Here is a 16,268-nt window from a genome sequence, read left to right as displayed (position 1 = left end):
ATGTGAAGGCAGTAGAAACAAGCACCAAAATGAGGATTGTGACCGAGAAACAAAGGACCATATCCATGAAGAAGAGAAGGTCGAAGAACAATCCAACTCCTGAGCCAACAAGCAAGTTCACTCAAGCCAATCACAAGGGAAAGCTTGCTGGAAAGAAGCATTCACAACAAGGGGCACTAACTAGCTCCTTTATCCACTTGAAGTCATTCCTCTTAACAAACTGGAGGAAGAGGAAGAAAGTCAGGAACAGCATGTCAAGCTAATGACGTTAAAGAAGCGCTTGTTGGGAGGCAACCCAACCAAAGGTAGTTTTTCTTTTCTAGTTATTTCAATAAAAGAGTTAAGTAGATTTATCTGTATTGCAAGGAGCTAAGTTTGGTGTTGCACACCAAAACAATTCAAGGGTGAATGTGAGATTCTAAGTTTGGTGTTCCACCAAAAACTTCATTAAAAGCACATTTCTACCTCAGCATGACTAGTCACTAGCTCCAACCAATCAGGGAAACTACTTAAACAATAGTTTAATTTCTAGTTCATAGTTTCTTTTTCTAGTTCATAGTTATTTTCTTAATAAAAGCACATGAGGTTTTCTGCATATGATCCAAATTGCTGCATATGGCAAGGAACTAAGTTTGGTGTTCACACACCAATCTAAGTTCAGAGGCCTACAAACATCCATGCATGCTAACCAATTCTCAAAGTGCTTGGGGAACAAGCAACTTCTAATAGCTTTGCAGGAAGACAATCAATCTCATGGAAGGAATATACATCATCATCAAAGAGAACACCAAGGCTAGGAAGGATGATGAACAACAAAGAAGATGATAAAAGGTTGTATTGTCACTTAATTGCTTGTACTTTGAATTGCTGATATTGGAAGTTTGCATGCACCCCTGCTTTAAGTTTGAGTCATTGCAGTTTTTGTTTGTCTGTTTGTTTAATTTCCAAATAAGTGATAGTCTAAGTGTCTGGATAAACTTCACTTGCTTAAATGTATGCTTGCCATTCTTGTTCTGTTTCCAAAAAAATAAAAGAAAAGTTTGAACAAAAGTAACTCAATTCCATTTAGTAAGAAATCAAATAAGATTAAGTGGTGGTATGCATGTTTGATTGAATAGTCAGCTCACTAAGAAATAAAGTTAGAATTGCCACTTTTAGTGGAAATTAGGATGCTGTCTATGGATCTTGATGAATAAATGTCTTTGGCCATGAAAAAGAAAGAAGAAGAAGAAGAAAAAGCCACTGAAAAAGGGCAACCAAAAAGAAAAAAAATTGAGAAAATAAGCTAGGCACCAATGGTTTGAACTTCTGAGACAAATACCTGTGGTGTTTATGTATTAAGGATATGCTTGGATGAATAGGTTCTGAGGAGTGTTTCAACACTTGGTAACTTGGGTTAACTAACCCGGGATTATCAACCAAAAGTCCATTATCAAGAGCAACCTAAATACAAAACATTTAGTCACACAAAGAGGTGCTGGGTACCAATGTCTCAAGAAGAAATGTGAACTAAAATGCCTGTAGTGGATATGTGTAGTGCACTGATAAGAAAAAGAAAATGCCAAAGGCTTGTGCAACACATGACACTGAGCAACAAGGAGCAAATAAGCTCAAAGAAAAAGAAAAACAAAGAAAAGAAACTTGCCAAGGATATGTGAATAACAAGAGGCCATAGCAGTGTTTTAGTGGAAACATAAAAAGTGACATTCTTACCTAAAAAACAATAAAGTGATGCTGCAACAACTTTCTGCATGAACACCCCATTAATCAATGTCAATTACTTACTGATATGGCTAATGAATTTACTTTCTGTTTCATTCTTTCTTCTCAATAATTCAGAACTTGCTTGGGGACAAGCAAGGATTAAGTTTGGTGTTGTGATGCCAAGGCATCTTAGGCTAGTTTCACTAGCCTTTTTCTTTTATTTTTAGTTGTTTTATGCATTTTCTTGAGCCTTAAGTAATCATTTGGGCCAAATAGTCATGCTTGTCTTAAATCATTCAACATGAAGATTTTGATGCAAATTCCATGAGTTTTTAGTTATATTACTTGAATGCTATGAATGGAAGATTTCTCATGAAATTTTGCAAGACTTTGATGCAATTGTTTGGATGATTTCAGGGAAGAAGAGGCTAAGCAAGGAAGCAACAAAATCAATAAAGGAAGCTTGAATATCAAATGTGGAGTTTAAGTTCCAGTTTAAGCCTAAACTGGAGTTTAAACGCCAGAATCATGAAGGCTAAGAAATGCTAGAATTGAAGTTTAACCTCCAGTTTAACCTTAAACTGGAGGTTAAACGCCAGAATGAAAAGTCTCACCAAAGAAGCATTCCACGTTTAACCTCCAGTTTGACCTCAAACTGGAGGTTAAACGCCAGAATGATAATGCCACTCAGGAAGGAGTTCCACGTTTAACCTCCAGTTTAACCTTAAACTGGAGGTTAAACGCCAGAATGGGAAAAGCACCAGGGAGCCATTTCCACGTTTAAGCTCCAGTTTGACCTCAAACTGGAGCTTAAACGTGTTCGACCAAGTTTTCCCCTCCAGGGTTGCTCTCTCCATTTCCACGTTTAAGCTCCAGTTTGACCTCAAACTGGAGCTTAAACGTGTTCGACCTCCAGGGCTACCTTTTCCATTTCCACGTTTAAGCTTCAGTTTAACCTTAAACTGAAGCTTAAACGTGCTATATGGAACAGCTTGACCATGCCTTCTTCAAATATAAATAACTTGAGCTACAAAACTCCAAATGAGGTGATTCAAAATGCATTGGAAAGAAGACATCTAGAGCTTTCCAAGCATATATGGCATGCATGGTGGATACTAAAAATTGAGGGAGAAAACAGCCCCGTAATGTGCATAGAAGAGCATAGTACCAACATGCAATCAGGCCAGCTGACCTCTTCACCTTCCATGGAGTATAACTCGAGTTGTAGAACTCCAAATGATGCGCTTCCAGTTGCATTGGAAAGTAGACATCCAGAGCTTTCCAACGATATATAGAAGTATGGGGTAGACAATGCAACTGAGCTCCCAAAATTGGCATTTTCGAGCACGTTTAAGTGACTTAAACGTTGGCTTAAACGCTGTAGAACCAACCAGCAACCTTGTCACCTTCAATCAAGCATAACTTGAGCTATAGAGATCCAATTGAGGTGCTTCCAGTTGCGTTAGAAAGCTGACATCTATAGCTTTCCAACGAGGTATAATAGTCTATATTTGGCATCAAATTGGCAAGGTTGACAAGAGAACAAAGTGACGACTCAAGAAAGGGGGTGCAACGTTTGAGTGTAGTTTAATGGATCATTATCCTTTTTGGATCAATTATGTCACTCTACCCTTCAAGCAAGCAAGGCCCATCAACAACACCAAATCAAGGCCACAAGAATCATCTAGAATAGTTTATTTTCATTTGATTGTAATTTGCTTTGAATTTCATTTTCATTTTGTAATTTAGGGAGCCTATTTAAAGGCCTTAGTTTCTACATTTGACAGAGGGGGATTGAAGGGGAATCCAGCCCCTGAGGGGGAGAGAACTGGAAATCATTTTCTTTTAGTTTTGTAATTGAATTCAGAGCTATGACTCACTAAACCCCTTTCATTGGGTTAGGGAGCTCTATTGTAATTCAATGAATCAATAATAGTTTATCTTCTTCTTCAATCTTTTCTCTTGAATTTTGTTAGAAAGCTTCTCGATCTAATTCCATTGAGTAGTTGTCTTGGGAAAGAAACTACTCATACTTGGAATCCTTCGGAGCCTTGGGAAAGGAATGGAGGATTCATGCTAGAGAAGCTTTCTCACAGTGGATTGGATTGGGGTTTGGATGGATATTGTGACATGTAATCCTACCAAATTGTGGTTCATGAAATTGTGTGGTATAATCAGTGATCAAGCATCATCTCTTCTTATGAACATTTAAACCAAGGGATTGGGAATTTGTTTGTTTTTAGAGAGCATTGGTGAGCCAAGGAATTGGGATCCAATCATATAAGATTGCCAAGCAAAATTCAATGAATGCATTGGTTGAGGAAGAGATATACATGTTTTGATTCGGAGATTTCAATATCTCCTAAACCCAATGAATTCCCCATTTCTGATTTCCACTTTCTCTTTACATTCTGCAATTCAATTCTTGCAATCATCCCCATTCCCTTTTAATTTCAGCAATTTACATTCTGCTCTTTAATTCATGCAATTTAAGATTCAGCCATTTAATTTTCTTGTCATTTACTTTTCCCGCCAATTTTACATTCCGCAATTCTCATCTCAAATCTTGATTCCGCTCAACTAGAACACACTTCTAATCCGAATTGCTCACTCAACCAATCCTTGTGGGATTCGACCTCACTCTATTGTGAGTTTTTACTTGACGAAGATAACCGGTGCACTTGCCGGAAGGAATTTTGCCGATCGTGCAATTTCCTAAATCGTAGCATAACACGTTTATGCGCATCAATGGCCTAAACGAGCATGCCACAACAAGAAATTATTGGCTGGTTCAATATTTGTAAAGAATGCAGCAGCTGCTTCAGCACTACTTTGAGTATTTGCAAGGTTGAAATTGAGAAAGCCGTATAGACCGTTATCAACAAATCCCTTGAGAACAACTTCTCTAATTTCCTGTGATTTAACACAACAACTATCATGATGAAATTCAAAGTAAACATTATTTTCACAGCAGAACTTATAGACACTATGAGGTTCTTGGTGATATCTGGAACATGTAAAAGTTTCTGCAATAATAGTTTCTTGCAACTCAAATCAGTTTTAATTAATGCATTTCCAACAAGATTGATATGCAAACCTGTACCATCCCCAATTATGACTCGCTCATGACCTGCATAATCTGCCTGATCAATCAAATTTCTTGCATCATATGTCATGTGATGAGTGGCTCCAGAATCAGGATACCAGTTTTGATCTTGAATAGGTGGTGAATTAGCTAGAACATTGCTTAAGTTGGCTCTTGGAGCTATATTTTCTTGAGAGGCAGATTTGGCATTGTCTACCTCATCATATCTGTACCAGCAATGAACTGCAGTGTGACCTCTTTTGCTACAGAGTTGACACTGAGGTCTTGAGGATTGGCCTCTATTGCCTTCATATCCTCTTCCTTGCCTTGCGTCATAATTTCTGGATTCAGCATACTGGCCTCTATTTCCTTCATATCCACTTCCTTGCCTTGTATCATAACTTCTGATTTCACCATAGTTTCTATCATAATTTATGTTTTCACCATAGCCTCGACCGTAGCCTCCTCGCGTTGTTCTGCCACCATACTTGCCTCTTAAACCTCTAAACACTCCTCTGAAATGCCCTCTATTGCCTCCTCTGCTGTCGTGATAGGCCAAATTTGCTTGTATAAATTGCTCAGGCTTTCTGTATCTCTCTAGCATGCTTTCATGAGATAATAGTACTGCTTCCAATTCTGGAACCGTGATTCCTCCAGGTCTTGTTACAATTGATGTGATTAGAGGCACAAATTCTTCAGATAAACCATGCAAAATAGCATTCACATGATCATCATCTTTTACCTGTTCACCATCCGAGATTAGCGCATCAACTGTGCTTTTTATCTCCAGCAAATACTCGCTCACCGAACTAGAGATCTTGATCAAACTGAGTCTGTTCTTGAACTGCATCACTTTTGCCTTAACGTGAGAAGAAAAATGAGCTTCTAGTCGCTTCCAAACTTGATACGTGAACACACACCCAACCATTCTTGTTGTAAACGGTTTGGTCATGGATGCAAGCAACCAGGACTTCAATAGTGCATCATGTCTCTTCCATCGCGTATACTCAGGATTGATAGATTTAGAACCAGCAAGATACATCGTTGGAATGTTCTTACCAGTGAGATGATCAAGGAGCTCGTTTCCTTCAATTGTTGATTCGACTTGATCCTTCCATTGTAAGAAGTTGTTTTCATCGAGCTTCATTGAAATTGGTACTCCTGTGAAAGTGTTCGATTGTGCAGTAGAAGCCATGATTTTCAGATCGCAAGCTCTGATACCATGAAAGGTATTAGATCTTGTATCTGATGCAGAGCTTCAGCGAGAGACAAGGGAAGAATCAGAGAGAGAGAGAGAGAGAGAGGGAGAAGAGTGTGGAATGTTATTGAATCAAGCCAATGTGTGCAGTTACAATTATGGTATATATACAGTAGCTAAGCATAACCAATAATTGTCAATTGGGCATAACTGCCTAACAACTATTCCTCTAATTTGTATAATCTACATGCTCATCTATGTTTGTTATTATGGACTCACAAACACTATCAGAATCCTTCACCAAATGGTCTAATTTGGTTATCTACTATGCGATCCATTCTAATTTATCTTTACATGAAAATCATCCTTAGACCAAAAATTTGTTGTCCACTTTTGTTTGGCAAATTTTTGTTGAAAAATTAACATGTTTGGGCAACACTACAATCAATAAAAAATTACATACTCAACCAATTTGGATTGGACTAGTGATTAGGTCACTAGTCCATTTAAACAAGTGTCGGGGGTTGGAATCTCACCCTGTGCATGCAACAACCTATTAGCCAGTGACAAACCCTTAAATGGAACTTCGATCCGTGACAAATCATTCCTTAACCTGCTGGGCTAAGAGATACCGTAAAAAAAAAATTACATACTCAAGATAGTTCCACATATGACCTCAGGGTTTCTTTTCTCTTACTATGGGGTGCTTTTTTTGCTTATTAGGGCGACTTGATTTAAAGTGTGTTATAAAGAGAATTTCTTTGGCTATACTTTTTTATTTGAGTAATACACATTTTTTCATTTTCTATAATAACATAGTTAAAATTGGATTATATTTATCTGAATTAGAATATGATTTAATTATTTCTACGCTCACCTCCAAATCTGTTAAAACATACCCAACTCGGCCCCTAACTATTACCTCGAAGGACAAAGCGCCTCCTGACGAAAAAAGAGCTCAAATCATCCCCTATTCCTGAGCTTCGTGAAACAAAGCAACCTTTCTATCATGTCTCGCATTGAGGGCTAACATAATTTGCTTACGTGATTTGTTAAGTTGATGATGTGTCTGTTAAGTGCTTCATTGGCAACCCGAAATCGTCAGGAACCGCAAGGTACAAAAAATTAAAACAAAACGAAAGCATTTGCTAATAGTTCTCTTTATTAAGAACTTGTTCTTCTTCGTGAGCCATTGTTCGAGTGAGTGATCAGTCTGTGAAACCCTTAAAAATGAGCAAGGGTCAAGCCAAAGGAAATGGAGGCGACAACCAAAGTTGGAGTGGAAACGTTGAGTTTTGCTGGGAGTGTTGGCAATTGAAATTGGTTGTTCTTTCATTTTTTTTTATCAAAGATAGGAGACTCGAACCCGCAACCTCTTAATTGAGTATGGGGAGACTATGTCATTTGAGCTATAACTCATTGGCAAATATCAAAGATAGGGAGACTCGAACCTGCGACCTCTTAGTTGAGTATGGGGAGACTATGTCATTTGAGCTATAACTCATTGGTTGTTCTTTCATTGCTCATATTTTATGATATTGTGAAATTTGTGTTTAAATTTTCATTAAATGATAATGAAATCAATGTTAATGTTGTATATTTATTATTGTAGACTGAAAAAGATCACTTCAATTTCTATTCATGGCTTGATGAATATGTTGTCTCTGTATTTGAAAATTCTAGTAGTGCTGCTCATTTTGGTGTTCAAAGAAAAATTCAAAATCAAAATTATGTGGCAGCGACAAATATAAGGAGTTGGAAGAAAAATTATTCGAGTTGGAATTGAAATTCAAAAATAGTGGGTACAAAAAAAAAGGAGTGAGCAACAATAAGTTTCTTAAATATTTTTTTTTTCTTGATAATGTTATTTGTAGTTGGAGTTATAATTGGCAAGTTCTAAATGGTATATGTTATGAATTCAAACTTGTATTTTGTATTTGCCTAAGTTGGCAATATGATGGATTAAAAATTTGTGCAAATGAAATGAAATGGGATGTTGCTTTTTTAGTGTTGACCTACTTATATGCAAGAAAAAGTCTTACTAAGTTAATAATTGAAGAGTAATACAAGATAATTGAATAAATAACACAGAAATAGTCATTCATTGTTAGGTAATTCCATATATGCTTAAAGCATATATAAGAGTTGAGAGTCATACAACTTCAAAAGAAGACATGATGATGCCAAAACAAAATATAACATACATAGTTAAATTCAGTAAAACTTTACTAACGATCTTGTGGTATTGCATCTTATTGGGTTGAAAATCATACTTGAATTAAATTGGTTATCTAAACATAAGATAATATTAGATTGCTATAACCATTCAGTCAAGGTCACATCTTAACACCTTTACAACACCCATAGTCTCTACTATTTGTATCTTTACTCAAAAAACTTGTATTGTAATGGGAACAAATAATAAGAATATACGTTGCTCACCACAAATATTGTAAAAACTCGTTTTTCGGCAAAAAAAAAATTTAAAAATTCAAAAATTATAAATAAAATAAAAATTCTAACTTCACAGATACTTTTATCTGTTACCCTCTTTAAAATATTCTAGAAATATTCTAAAATTAGGATCATAATTAATACCGGTCTTAGTCAAACCATAATTAATTAGTTTTATGAAAAATCGTAAAACTTGTGAGTAGAAAATTACTACCTTGGTAATTCTCTTTCTAAGGACAATTTTCAATCACTCATTCTTATTCTCTATTCTCATGAATAACTCTTTTCTACCTAATATTTTATACCATGTGATGAAACTCCCTCAAGATAAACCTAAACCTAATTCTCTCTCTCTCTCTCTTCATTGCTGAACTCCCCCCTCTTTCTCTAACATTCCCATTAATTAATTTTTTTACCTTAGAAAAATAACCAAGGTTAATAAGAGATAAGAATGCTCACTATTAAGTGATTACTAGGATAATTAAATTCTATCTTATCTCTTCTCTAATTTCAATAAGTCATACGTTCTCTTTTTTCACCTTTCTTAATTTTCACCTCATATCATATTAAACAAAATTAGTAAGTGAGAGAAGAAAGAAAATAGAGAAAAAGAGAGGAAGAGGCTGAAGCTTTACACTTTGTTTGGATAGAAGATGGAAAATGAAAGGAAAGAAAATGGAAGGAAAGAAAATAAAAGAAAAAGTTAATTTTCTTTTATGTTGTTTGGATGAAGAGAAAATGGATGGAAAGAAAATAGAAGAAAAATTTTCTTGTGTTTGGATGAAAGGAAAAGTAAAAAGAGAGAAAATCATAACCAAGTGAAATTACATTAATATCCTTCTTTATGTTATATATAAATTATAATATACCAATGAATTTAAATTATTTTTTTAATAAAAAATTATCTAAATTATATTTCAAAATCTTCATGTGTTATCTTCATTAACAATAATATTTTTTTAAATTCATTCTTTTCTATTATCTTTTAATGTCATAAATAAAAATATAGTTTGTTCTTTTTAAAAATATATAAATAAATAATCCTGTAAAAGAATAATAAAAACTACTCATACCTTATATCATTAATCTCCTTAAGCATATTTAAAAAAAAGTTTCACTAAATTGTATTTACAAAATAAAATATTATCAAAAGTGGGTAGTATTTCTTTCCAAGTACGTACGACCAAAAATCATATACAATTTTTATAAACATATAACAAAAGCCCAAAAAAGTAATAACCAAAAGAACTCCTAGAGAGTACTATTTTATCACCAGACAACACTTTTCAAAAGGGTAATTCTTCATGGTCAGCGTCATCGCCTACTTCCAAGAAATCAATTCTACATAGCTTGAGCTATCTGCACCCACCTACTTCAAAAAAATAAAGTTTCTCCGAGTCAAAAATATTAACACATGATCGATAGCTACTTGTACTAAGCAGTGTACTTGTTGTTCCCAAACATTTTCAAGTATTATGATTCCTGCACGAGCATATACAACAAAGACCAATTAATTCAAAGATCAGAATTGATGATGATAATCTATTTTATTGATGTCTTTCTATCTAAACAACCAATCAATCTCAAAGTATATATAAATAACGTGATTTTCTACCATGGTTAACATAAATAAAACAGAAAATGATTTCTTCTTTAAATACATCAAGATATACCCATAGTAGATGGCACTCAGAAACACATAATCAATTAATGAAAGCAATAACCTGATATTAATCAGAAATTAAATGCATATAAAAGTTATACCTCTAACGGTTAACGTTTTATGGAAGTACCATATCTCCTAAGCGAACACCAGCAGCTGTCATGAAATGAAAAAGAGCATCCAATCGCATTTCAAGTGGGATCCCAAAAATTTGGCGCTTTTTCTGCTCATTTTCACATAAAAACTGATAACACTGCATTCGAGCTGAACCAATCAGACCCAATTCAGTCAACATATCCCATACATCTGATTTGCTATAAAAGCGAGGCCTACTTTGTTGCATAATAGCTAACCCTTTTTCAGCAATTGCAACTTGTCTTTCAATTAATGACACTTATTTTTTGGCAACCGAAACTTGCCTCTCAGCCACGGAAGCTTGTCTCTCAGCTGATTCAACCTGCCTCTGAGCTACGTCATGTAGCTTGCTAGATAGATAACTACCCTCTTTGACAGCATCGGCCATGGTAGTAATTCCCAAAGCAACTTTCTCATATCGTGCCTCCAAAAAATCATTCATAGGAGACTTACGCTTTGTTCCTCTTGACGTTGAAGTCCCACCTAATTGATTTGGTTGACTATGAGGAGCACTTGGTGAATCTAAATTAGCAGAAAATGTTGGGGTATCATGTCCCATATTAACATCTATGTCAGAAAATCCAGTGTTTTCAAATGAGTCATTCAAATCAATGTGATCTCTATCAAGTTGTTGAAGTCTTTCTCGTGAAGTAGCAGCCCCTTTACCGGTAGCTCTATCAGCTCCGAACAACTCCTTCAAAGTATCATAATGCTTAATTTGCATTTACTTCCATTTTTCTGCATGTGGTTTCTCCTGCATAAAGAAATGTTAAAGTTATTGTGACTAACTTGGTCATTCGTATAAGTAATAAAAAAGTATAAGATACCTTAATAAAGTCTTGCCACACTTCTTCTTCAGCTTCAAACTTTCTAGTAACAGGATTCCATGCAAATCCACTTAAATGATGAAATAAGTCATATGCCTCAGCAAAATGATCTTTCAACGTCTTCATTCTATTCTTAATGTGGTTCTTTGTTATGTGTGGGCCTATTGCTAAGTTCAAAGACTTCACAATATTAGCATATGCTTCAGTTGTCCACGAGCCATCGTGTCTATTACCTTTCAATGCTTCTTCTGCTAATGCATTCAACAGAACTTCATCCATCTCATCAGACCATCTTAAGTTGTCTTTAGAAGGTTGATTAGCTTCTGTTGTTTTGTTTCCTTTATTTGGCATTACTTAACCTGTAAAAAAATCCCTAAAAAAAATCTAATTAAATAATTCTGACTGTAAAATACAGATATTTACATATTCATATAAAGGAAACATATAATCACATAATCACTTATAAAGTTTGATACACATTCCACATTTCAGCTGCAATATTATCTCGTAGCATTGCTGTATATCTATATTCCTCATCACGTTGTTGATTTGATTGTGATCTATCTATGTTGCGTTCTTGTAGCAATTCTCGGTCAACCGCCTCAATTATAGATTGATCAACATCGACACCCATCAAAAAGTTATGCAATATACAACATGCCAAAAAAATGTCTCTCATAGTTTTAAACGAATAATAAGGTTCAGTGTCACCAGCTATAATTGGGAATCTTTTCTTTAGAACTCCGAAACATCTTTCGATGACATTTCGTAATGAAGAATGGTGATGGTTGAATAGTTCTTTCGGATTTTGGGGCTCACGTACTGAATACTCTTTTAGGTGATACCGAACACCTCTATATGGTGTAAGTACCCCAGGCTTTAGCATAAATCCAGCATCGCCTAGATAAAATTTTCCTACAACAGTTATATACACAAATTAAAGTATGACATACTGTCTCTATGAATTTGAATTTATGGAGACAATTTTATAAATTACACTATTACAGACCTTCGGGGATTCGAAGTGGATATTCCCTACTTAGAGCATCTTTTAAAATTCTCGAGTCAGAGGCGGTTCCTTCCCAACCAGACAACACATATGTGAATTTCATATCAAACCCGCAGGCAGCTAACACATTTTGTGTGGGGTGATCTTTTTTTCCGCGAAAACGAGGGGCTTCCATCCTTGGTACCTTCACACGACTATGAGTACCATCTATGGCTCCAATGCAGTCCTTTTTTAGAAAGTATATGGACATATTAACATAACAATTTCATAATTATTTCGTTGACAATTACATAAAATTCACCAAGTAAATCAAAAGATTTAGTACCTTGAAAAATGGATAGAATCGACTATTATGAAATATTTCATAAGGAACATCCTCACTAGACAGTTGCTTGAAGAAGTCTTCCTCTAATGATAGAATAGCATGTAGGACGTTGTGAAAGTGGCGACTAATTGTCTCCCCTGAGCGGTGAAAGAAGAAAGACATGGTCCTAGTTTTTACATTGTGCCCTATAATATGTAGGAATTTAGCTACTTGCTCTTCAACCGTAGATCGAGTTGAATCCTTTACTCTACCAGTTCCTCTTAACTTTTGACACAATAGTTGAAATGCTTCAGGGCTCATACGTATGACATCTCGACATTTGTCAGATTTCAATAACTGTATCATTAACTGAGCACGCCTGTTTTCTCTTTCCAAGTTTTCGTCATTAATTTGCCTAGGTCTATATCGTGATAATAATTCCAAAGTACACAATGCATGCACCATAACACATGTAAGAGATGTGACACAAATATTTTGTCTCTTTTCTAACTCTTCATTAACACGAGTTAAGATTTGTATTGGTTCAGGTTGATATACGTCAGTAGAAGTGACTTGATGTACTTGAATTTCTAAGTCATGTATGACGTTCGTTCTATCTTCTAAATTAGCATCTTCGATATTTTCGTTATCCATCTATGAAAATATAATGTTTAGAATGGACAGATCGATAGTAAAAATAAACAGAAAGTAACATATCTTGTCACATTCTAACAATTCATTTGTTGAAGGAAAAATAAAACGAAACTAAATGCCGAGAAAATATGGTTTCACCTTACGCAATATAAACATACCTTTATGAGACACTTATCTCCAACGCCTAAATGGAAAACTCAATGCCAAAGCTCTCTGCCATAAATAATAAACACACTGTAAAGCACATGGCATATTAATTAATGCATTGATTTATCAACAAAATTAAGTGGACTTAGCTACCAACAACACTTATTAATTTATACGGTAAAAAATAAGTTAACCAACACAGGATTTAGTATAATTTCTGAAAGAATGGGTTCAAGATACGTTGAACAAACGCTTTTTAAGTACACCAATGAAACAAGCACACTATTTTGCTTAGCTATTTAGAAATTAGTAACAACTAAACCATCGACAATTAATAACACATTCTAGCCAGAGACAAGTAAAAAAAGCCATTTAATTTAAAGAACTTTTGTATAATTTGAATTTCATCATAAAAAGAGAGATAAACTAAAATACTCATGATGACATTCAAAATAAATATAAGGTTTAAGCATGTATGTGCTATGCTCTATGTCCATTAATTTTTTTTAATTTCTATCAAAGATCCTAAAGAGAGGAATGTCCAAATATTTTGTACCTATAGTAATGGTCGCTTTTTTTCATGTTATTTTAATACAAAAATTTAAAATAAAACAATCATAAAGATAAGATCTAACCAGTTGAAAAAATGAACATACTTTCACACAATAAATGTTTTTAGTATTAAATTTTTAATCTTTAATTATTTACTGGTTTATCCTATAATTCATTAATTATTTCATTTGCCTCGTTTCAATTTAAAAATTCTTAACCTAAAACAAAACTAAAAACTCAAATAATAAATAACAATTTACAAACAATGTTTAAAGATAAAGGATGATATGTACTTCCATGTAGGTACTCTTAAGTTAGTACCTTCTCTTTGAAGTTCGAACACAAAGCTTGAACCTATGAACTTGAACTTGAAACTAAAAGTGATCTTATTCACAAATGAAATAAAATAAAAAATCCTAACAAAATCTAAGCATTCTATAAACAAAGTTTTTCACTTTCAGTTCAACCACTTTCACTTTCAGCTAATTTATTTTTTTTCCACTATTTGGTTAAAAGAAGTGACCTTTTTTCCCTTGTTATTACAGTTTTTTTTTGCTCTTTCATGATGGGAAATTTGGGACTGGGTGTATTCAATTTTAATCATATTTTATGTCTTTGGGTCATCAAAATTTTTTTTAATTTATGATTTTTTTTACCATTTAGAAAGTTTTGGACTTTTGAATAAACTATAACTATAATATTAGTTCAGTTAATCACTACAATTGGTTGCAAATGAAGCAGGTAATGAAGAAATCAAATCAATTAAAAAGAGGAGAAGAAATAAAAAATAAAATTACGAAATCAAACATGCAGAAATCAATAAAGAAAATAATTCACAATATCATATATATTAATTCAGCTTTTGAATAGAACAACAATACCTAAACGGGGATCACCAACACACAAGCCAGACACTAGGCAGCAGCACCCTCTACTGTCGAACTCTATAGAGTATCCAGATTTCACAGGCCAAACCCTAGCAAGCAAGCATGCATAAAACGGTAGATTTGAGGAACAACAACAAGAAACCAAAGCAAGAGGATCTCAGTTGAAAAAAAAAAGAGCACATACTATTTGCATGATTATTTTCCCAGTTTGTTTTTGAAAAAAGTACAAAATCAAACAAAAAAGAACTCACCTTTGGCTTAAATTTGTAAGGATGAAGAGGAGAAGGAGCTGCCACGATGATGACGAAACTGCCGTGGCTTGTGGAGAATGAAAATGAAGTCGCGATAGCACTGTCTGAGTACAACGATGAGATGCGGTGGAGAAGAGAAGTCTCTCCAAGTTTCAGAAACAGATAGCTTACATTAGGAGTTTTTCTTCGATGTTAACAGTATGGGTAAATTTGTCATTTTACTTTCATTGTAGAGTGGTCATTAATTTTCTTCGCAACTTTGGAAGGAAAAGTTAGATGTGGGTCCCACGCCACTATTTTCCCTTTCCTTCTAATTTCCATTCGCATCCAAACCACGGAAAATAAAGTTTTCTGTCCATTTTCTTTCGTTGCATTTTCTTTCTTTCTGTTTTCTATTAAACCAAAGCAAGCGTTAGTGAGGAAAAGAGAGTGAGTTAGCTTTGTTTCATACAAATTCTACATCACTGGTTTAAGGAGTACTTTTCCATTTCTTCAAGAATCAAGCTTTCTAGTTCATTTCTCCACTCTTTTCTTATCCTTCATCCAAAAAATTCAGCAAGATAAGTGCAAGAATATCCCTAATTTTTTCTTCCTTTTTCGGTTTTGAGAAGCCCTCCATAAGAGACCATGTTGCTCTCTTTTTGATCTAGCTAGCCATTACTAGGAGCCACAAAGAGCATGCATAGGAGACCTCAAATTTAAGCTCAAGATGATTGCAATTCATCCTCTTCATTCTTCTAAGTTTTGGTCGTAACCACCTCAATTCAATTAATTAACAAATTGTCCTTATCTAGGAAATTCTTAGTGTTTAACGTGTTCAAGAGAGTAAATAAATAAAAAAAAAAAAAGATAAGAATTAGGAATAGTTGTTTAATCTCTATGTTTGAAAATTGAAAGTGATGCTTATATTTTCTCTTGAAAAAACTATAATATGTATGCTTGTATGAAGTTTTGATTAAGTGATGAATTGCCTCTTTGTGAATGCAATGTATGCTTTATGTGAAAATTATATTTATGCCTAATGTATGAATGATGACCGAATATGTGATGCACTTGGGATTGAAATTTTATTTCATAAAAGACACCAAAAGTTAATATAAGTCAATATAAAATTTTAAGAAAGATGATTATGAAAAAGAGTAAAAGATGTGTAAAAAAAAAGGGGTCAAAAGAGATCAAAAACACAAAAGTATAACTTTAGGAAAAAAGTATGATGCACCAAACGTGACACTTAGGTAAATTAAAATACTAAGAGGGTAAAAATATAAATAACAAGAATTAGATCTAAAAACATGAATGTAGAAGTCTTAAGGGTAAATATATAATTACATGAAAGAATTGAGTCAAAATTATAATTAAAAAAAAGTGTCGAATCTAATTAAACACTTTAGCAAAAAT

At 34.2% G+C, this 16,268-nt stretch overlaps 2 protein-coding genes across 2 annotated transcripts; both read right to left on the bottom strand.

The window, feature by feature from the left end:
• Positions 1-10,205: 10,205 nt before the first annotated feature.
• LOC140179828 (L10-interacting MYB domain-containing protein-like) lies at positions 10,206-11,419 on the bottom strand. The gene is made up of 2 exons (XM_072219587.1): positions 11,067-11,419; positions 10,206-10,993 (listed from the first exon to the last, which is right to left on the bottom strand). The coding sequence occupies exons 1-2, from the start codon at positions 11,415-11,417 to the stop codon at positions 10,964-10,966; spliced, it is 381 nt and encodes a 126-aa protein (XP_072075688.1). The 5' UTR covers positions 11,418-11,419; the 3' UTR covers positions 10,206-10,963.
• Positions 11,420-11,526: 107 nt separating this feature from the next.
• LOC112757298 (protein ALP1-like) lies at positions 11,527-13,033 on the bottom strand. Its single transcript, XM_025805893.1, has 3 exons — positions 12,401-13,033; positions 12,076-12,301; positions 11,527-11,981 (listed from the first exon to the last, which is right to left on the bottom strand). Exons 1-3 carry the CDS (start codon positions 13,031-13,033, stop codon positions 11,527-11,529), a joined length of 1,314 nt encoding a protein of 437 aa, XP_025661678.1.
• Positions 13,034-16,268: the final 3,235 nt, after the last annotated feature.

This window comes from Arachis hypogaea, chromosome 16 (assembly GCF_003086295.3).
Source record: "Arachis hypogaea cultivar Tifrunner chromosome 16, arahy.Tifrunner.gnm2.J5K5, whole genome shotgun sequence".
Taxonomy (NCBI): Eukaryota; Viridiplantae; Streptophyta; class Magnoliopsida; order Fabales; family Fabaceae; genus Arachis; species Arachis hypogaea.
This window is presented reverse-complemented; position numbering and strand designations above follow the sequence as displayed.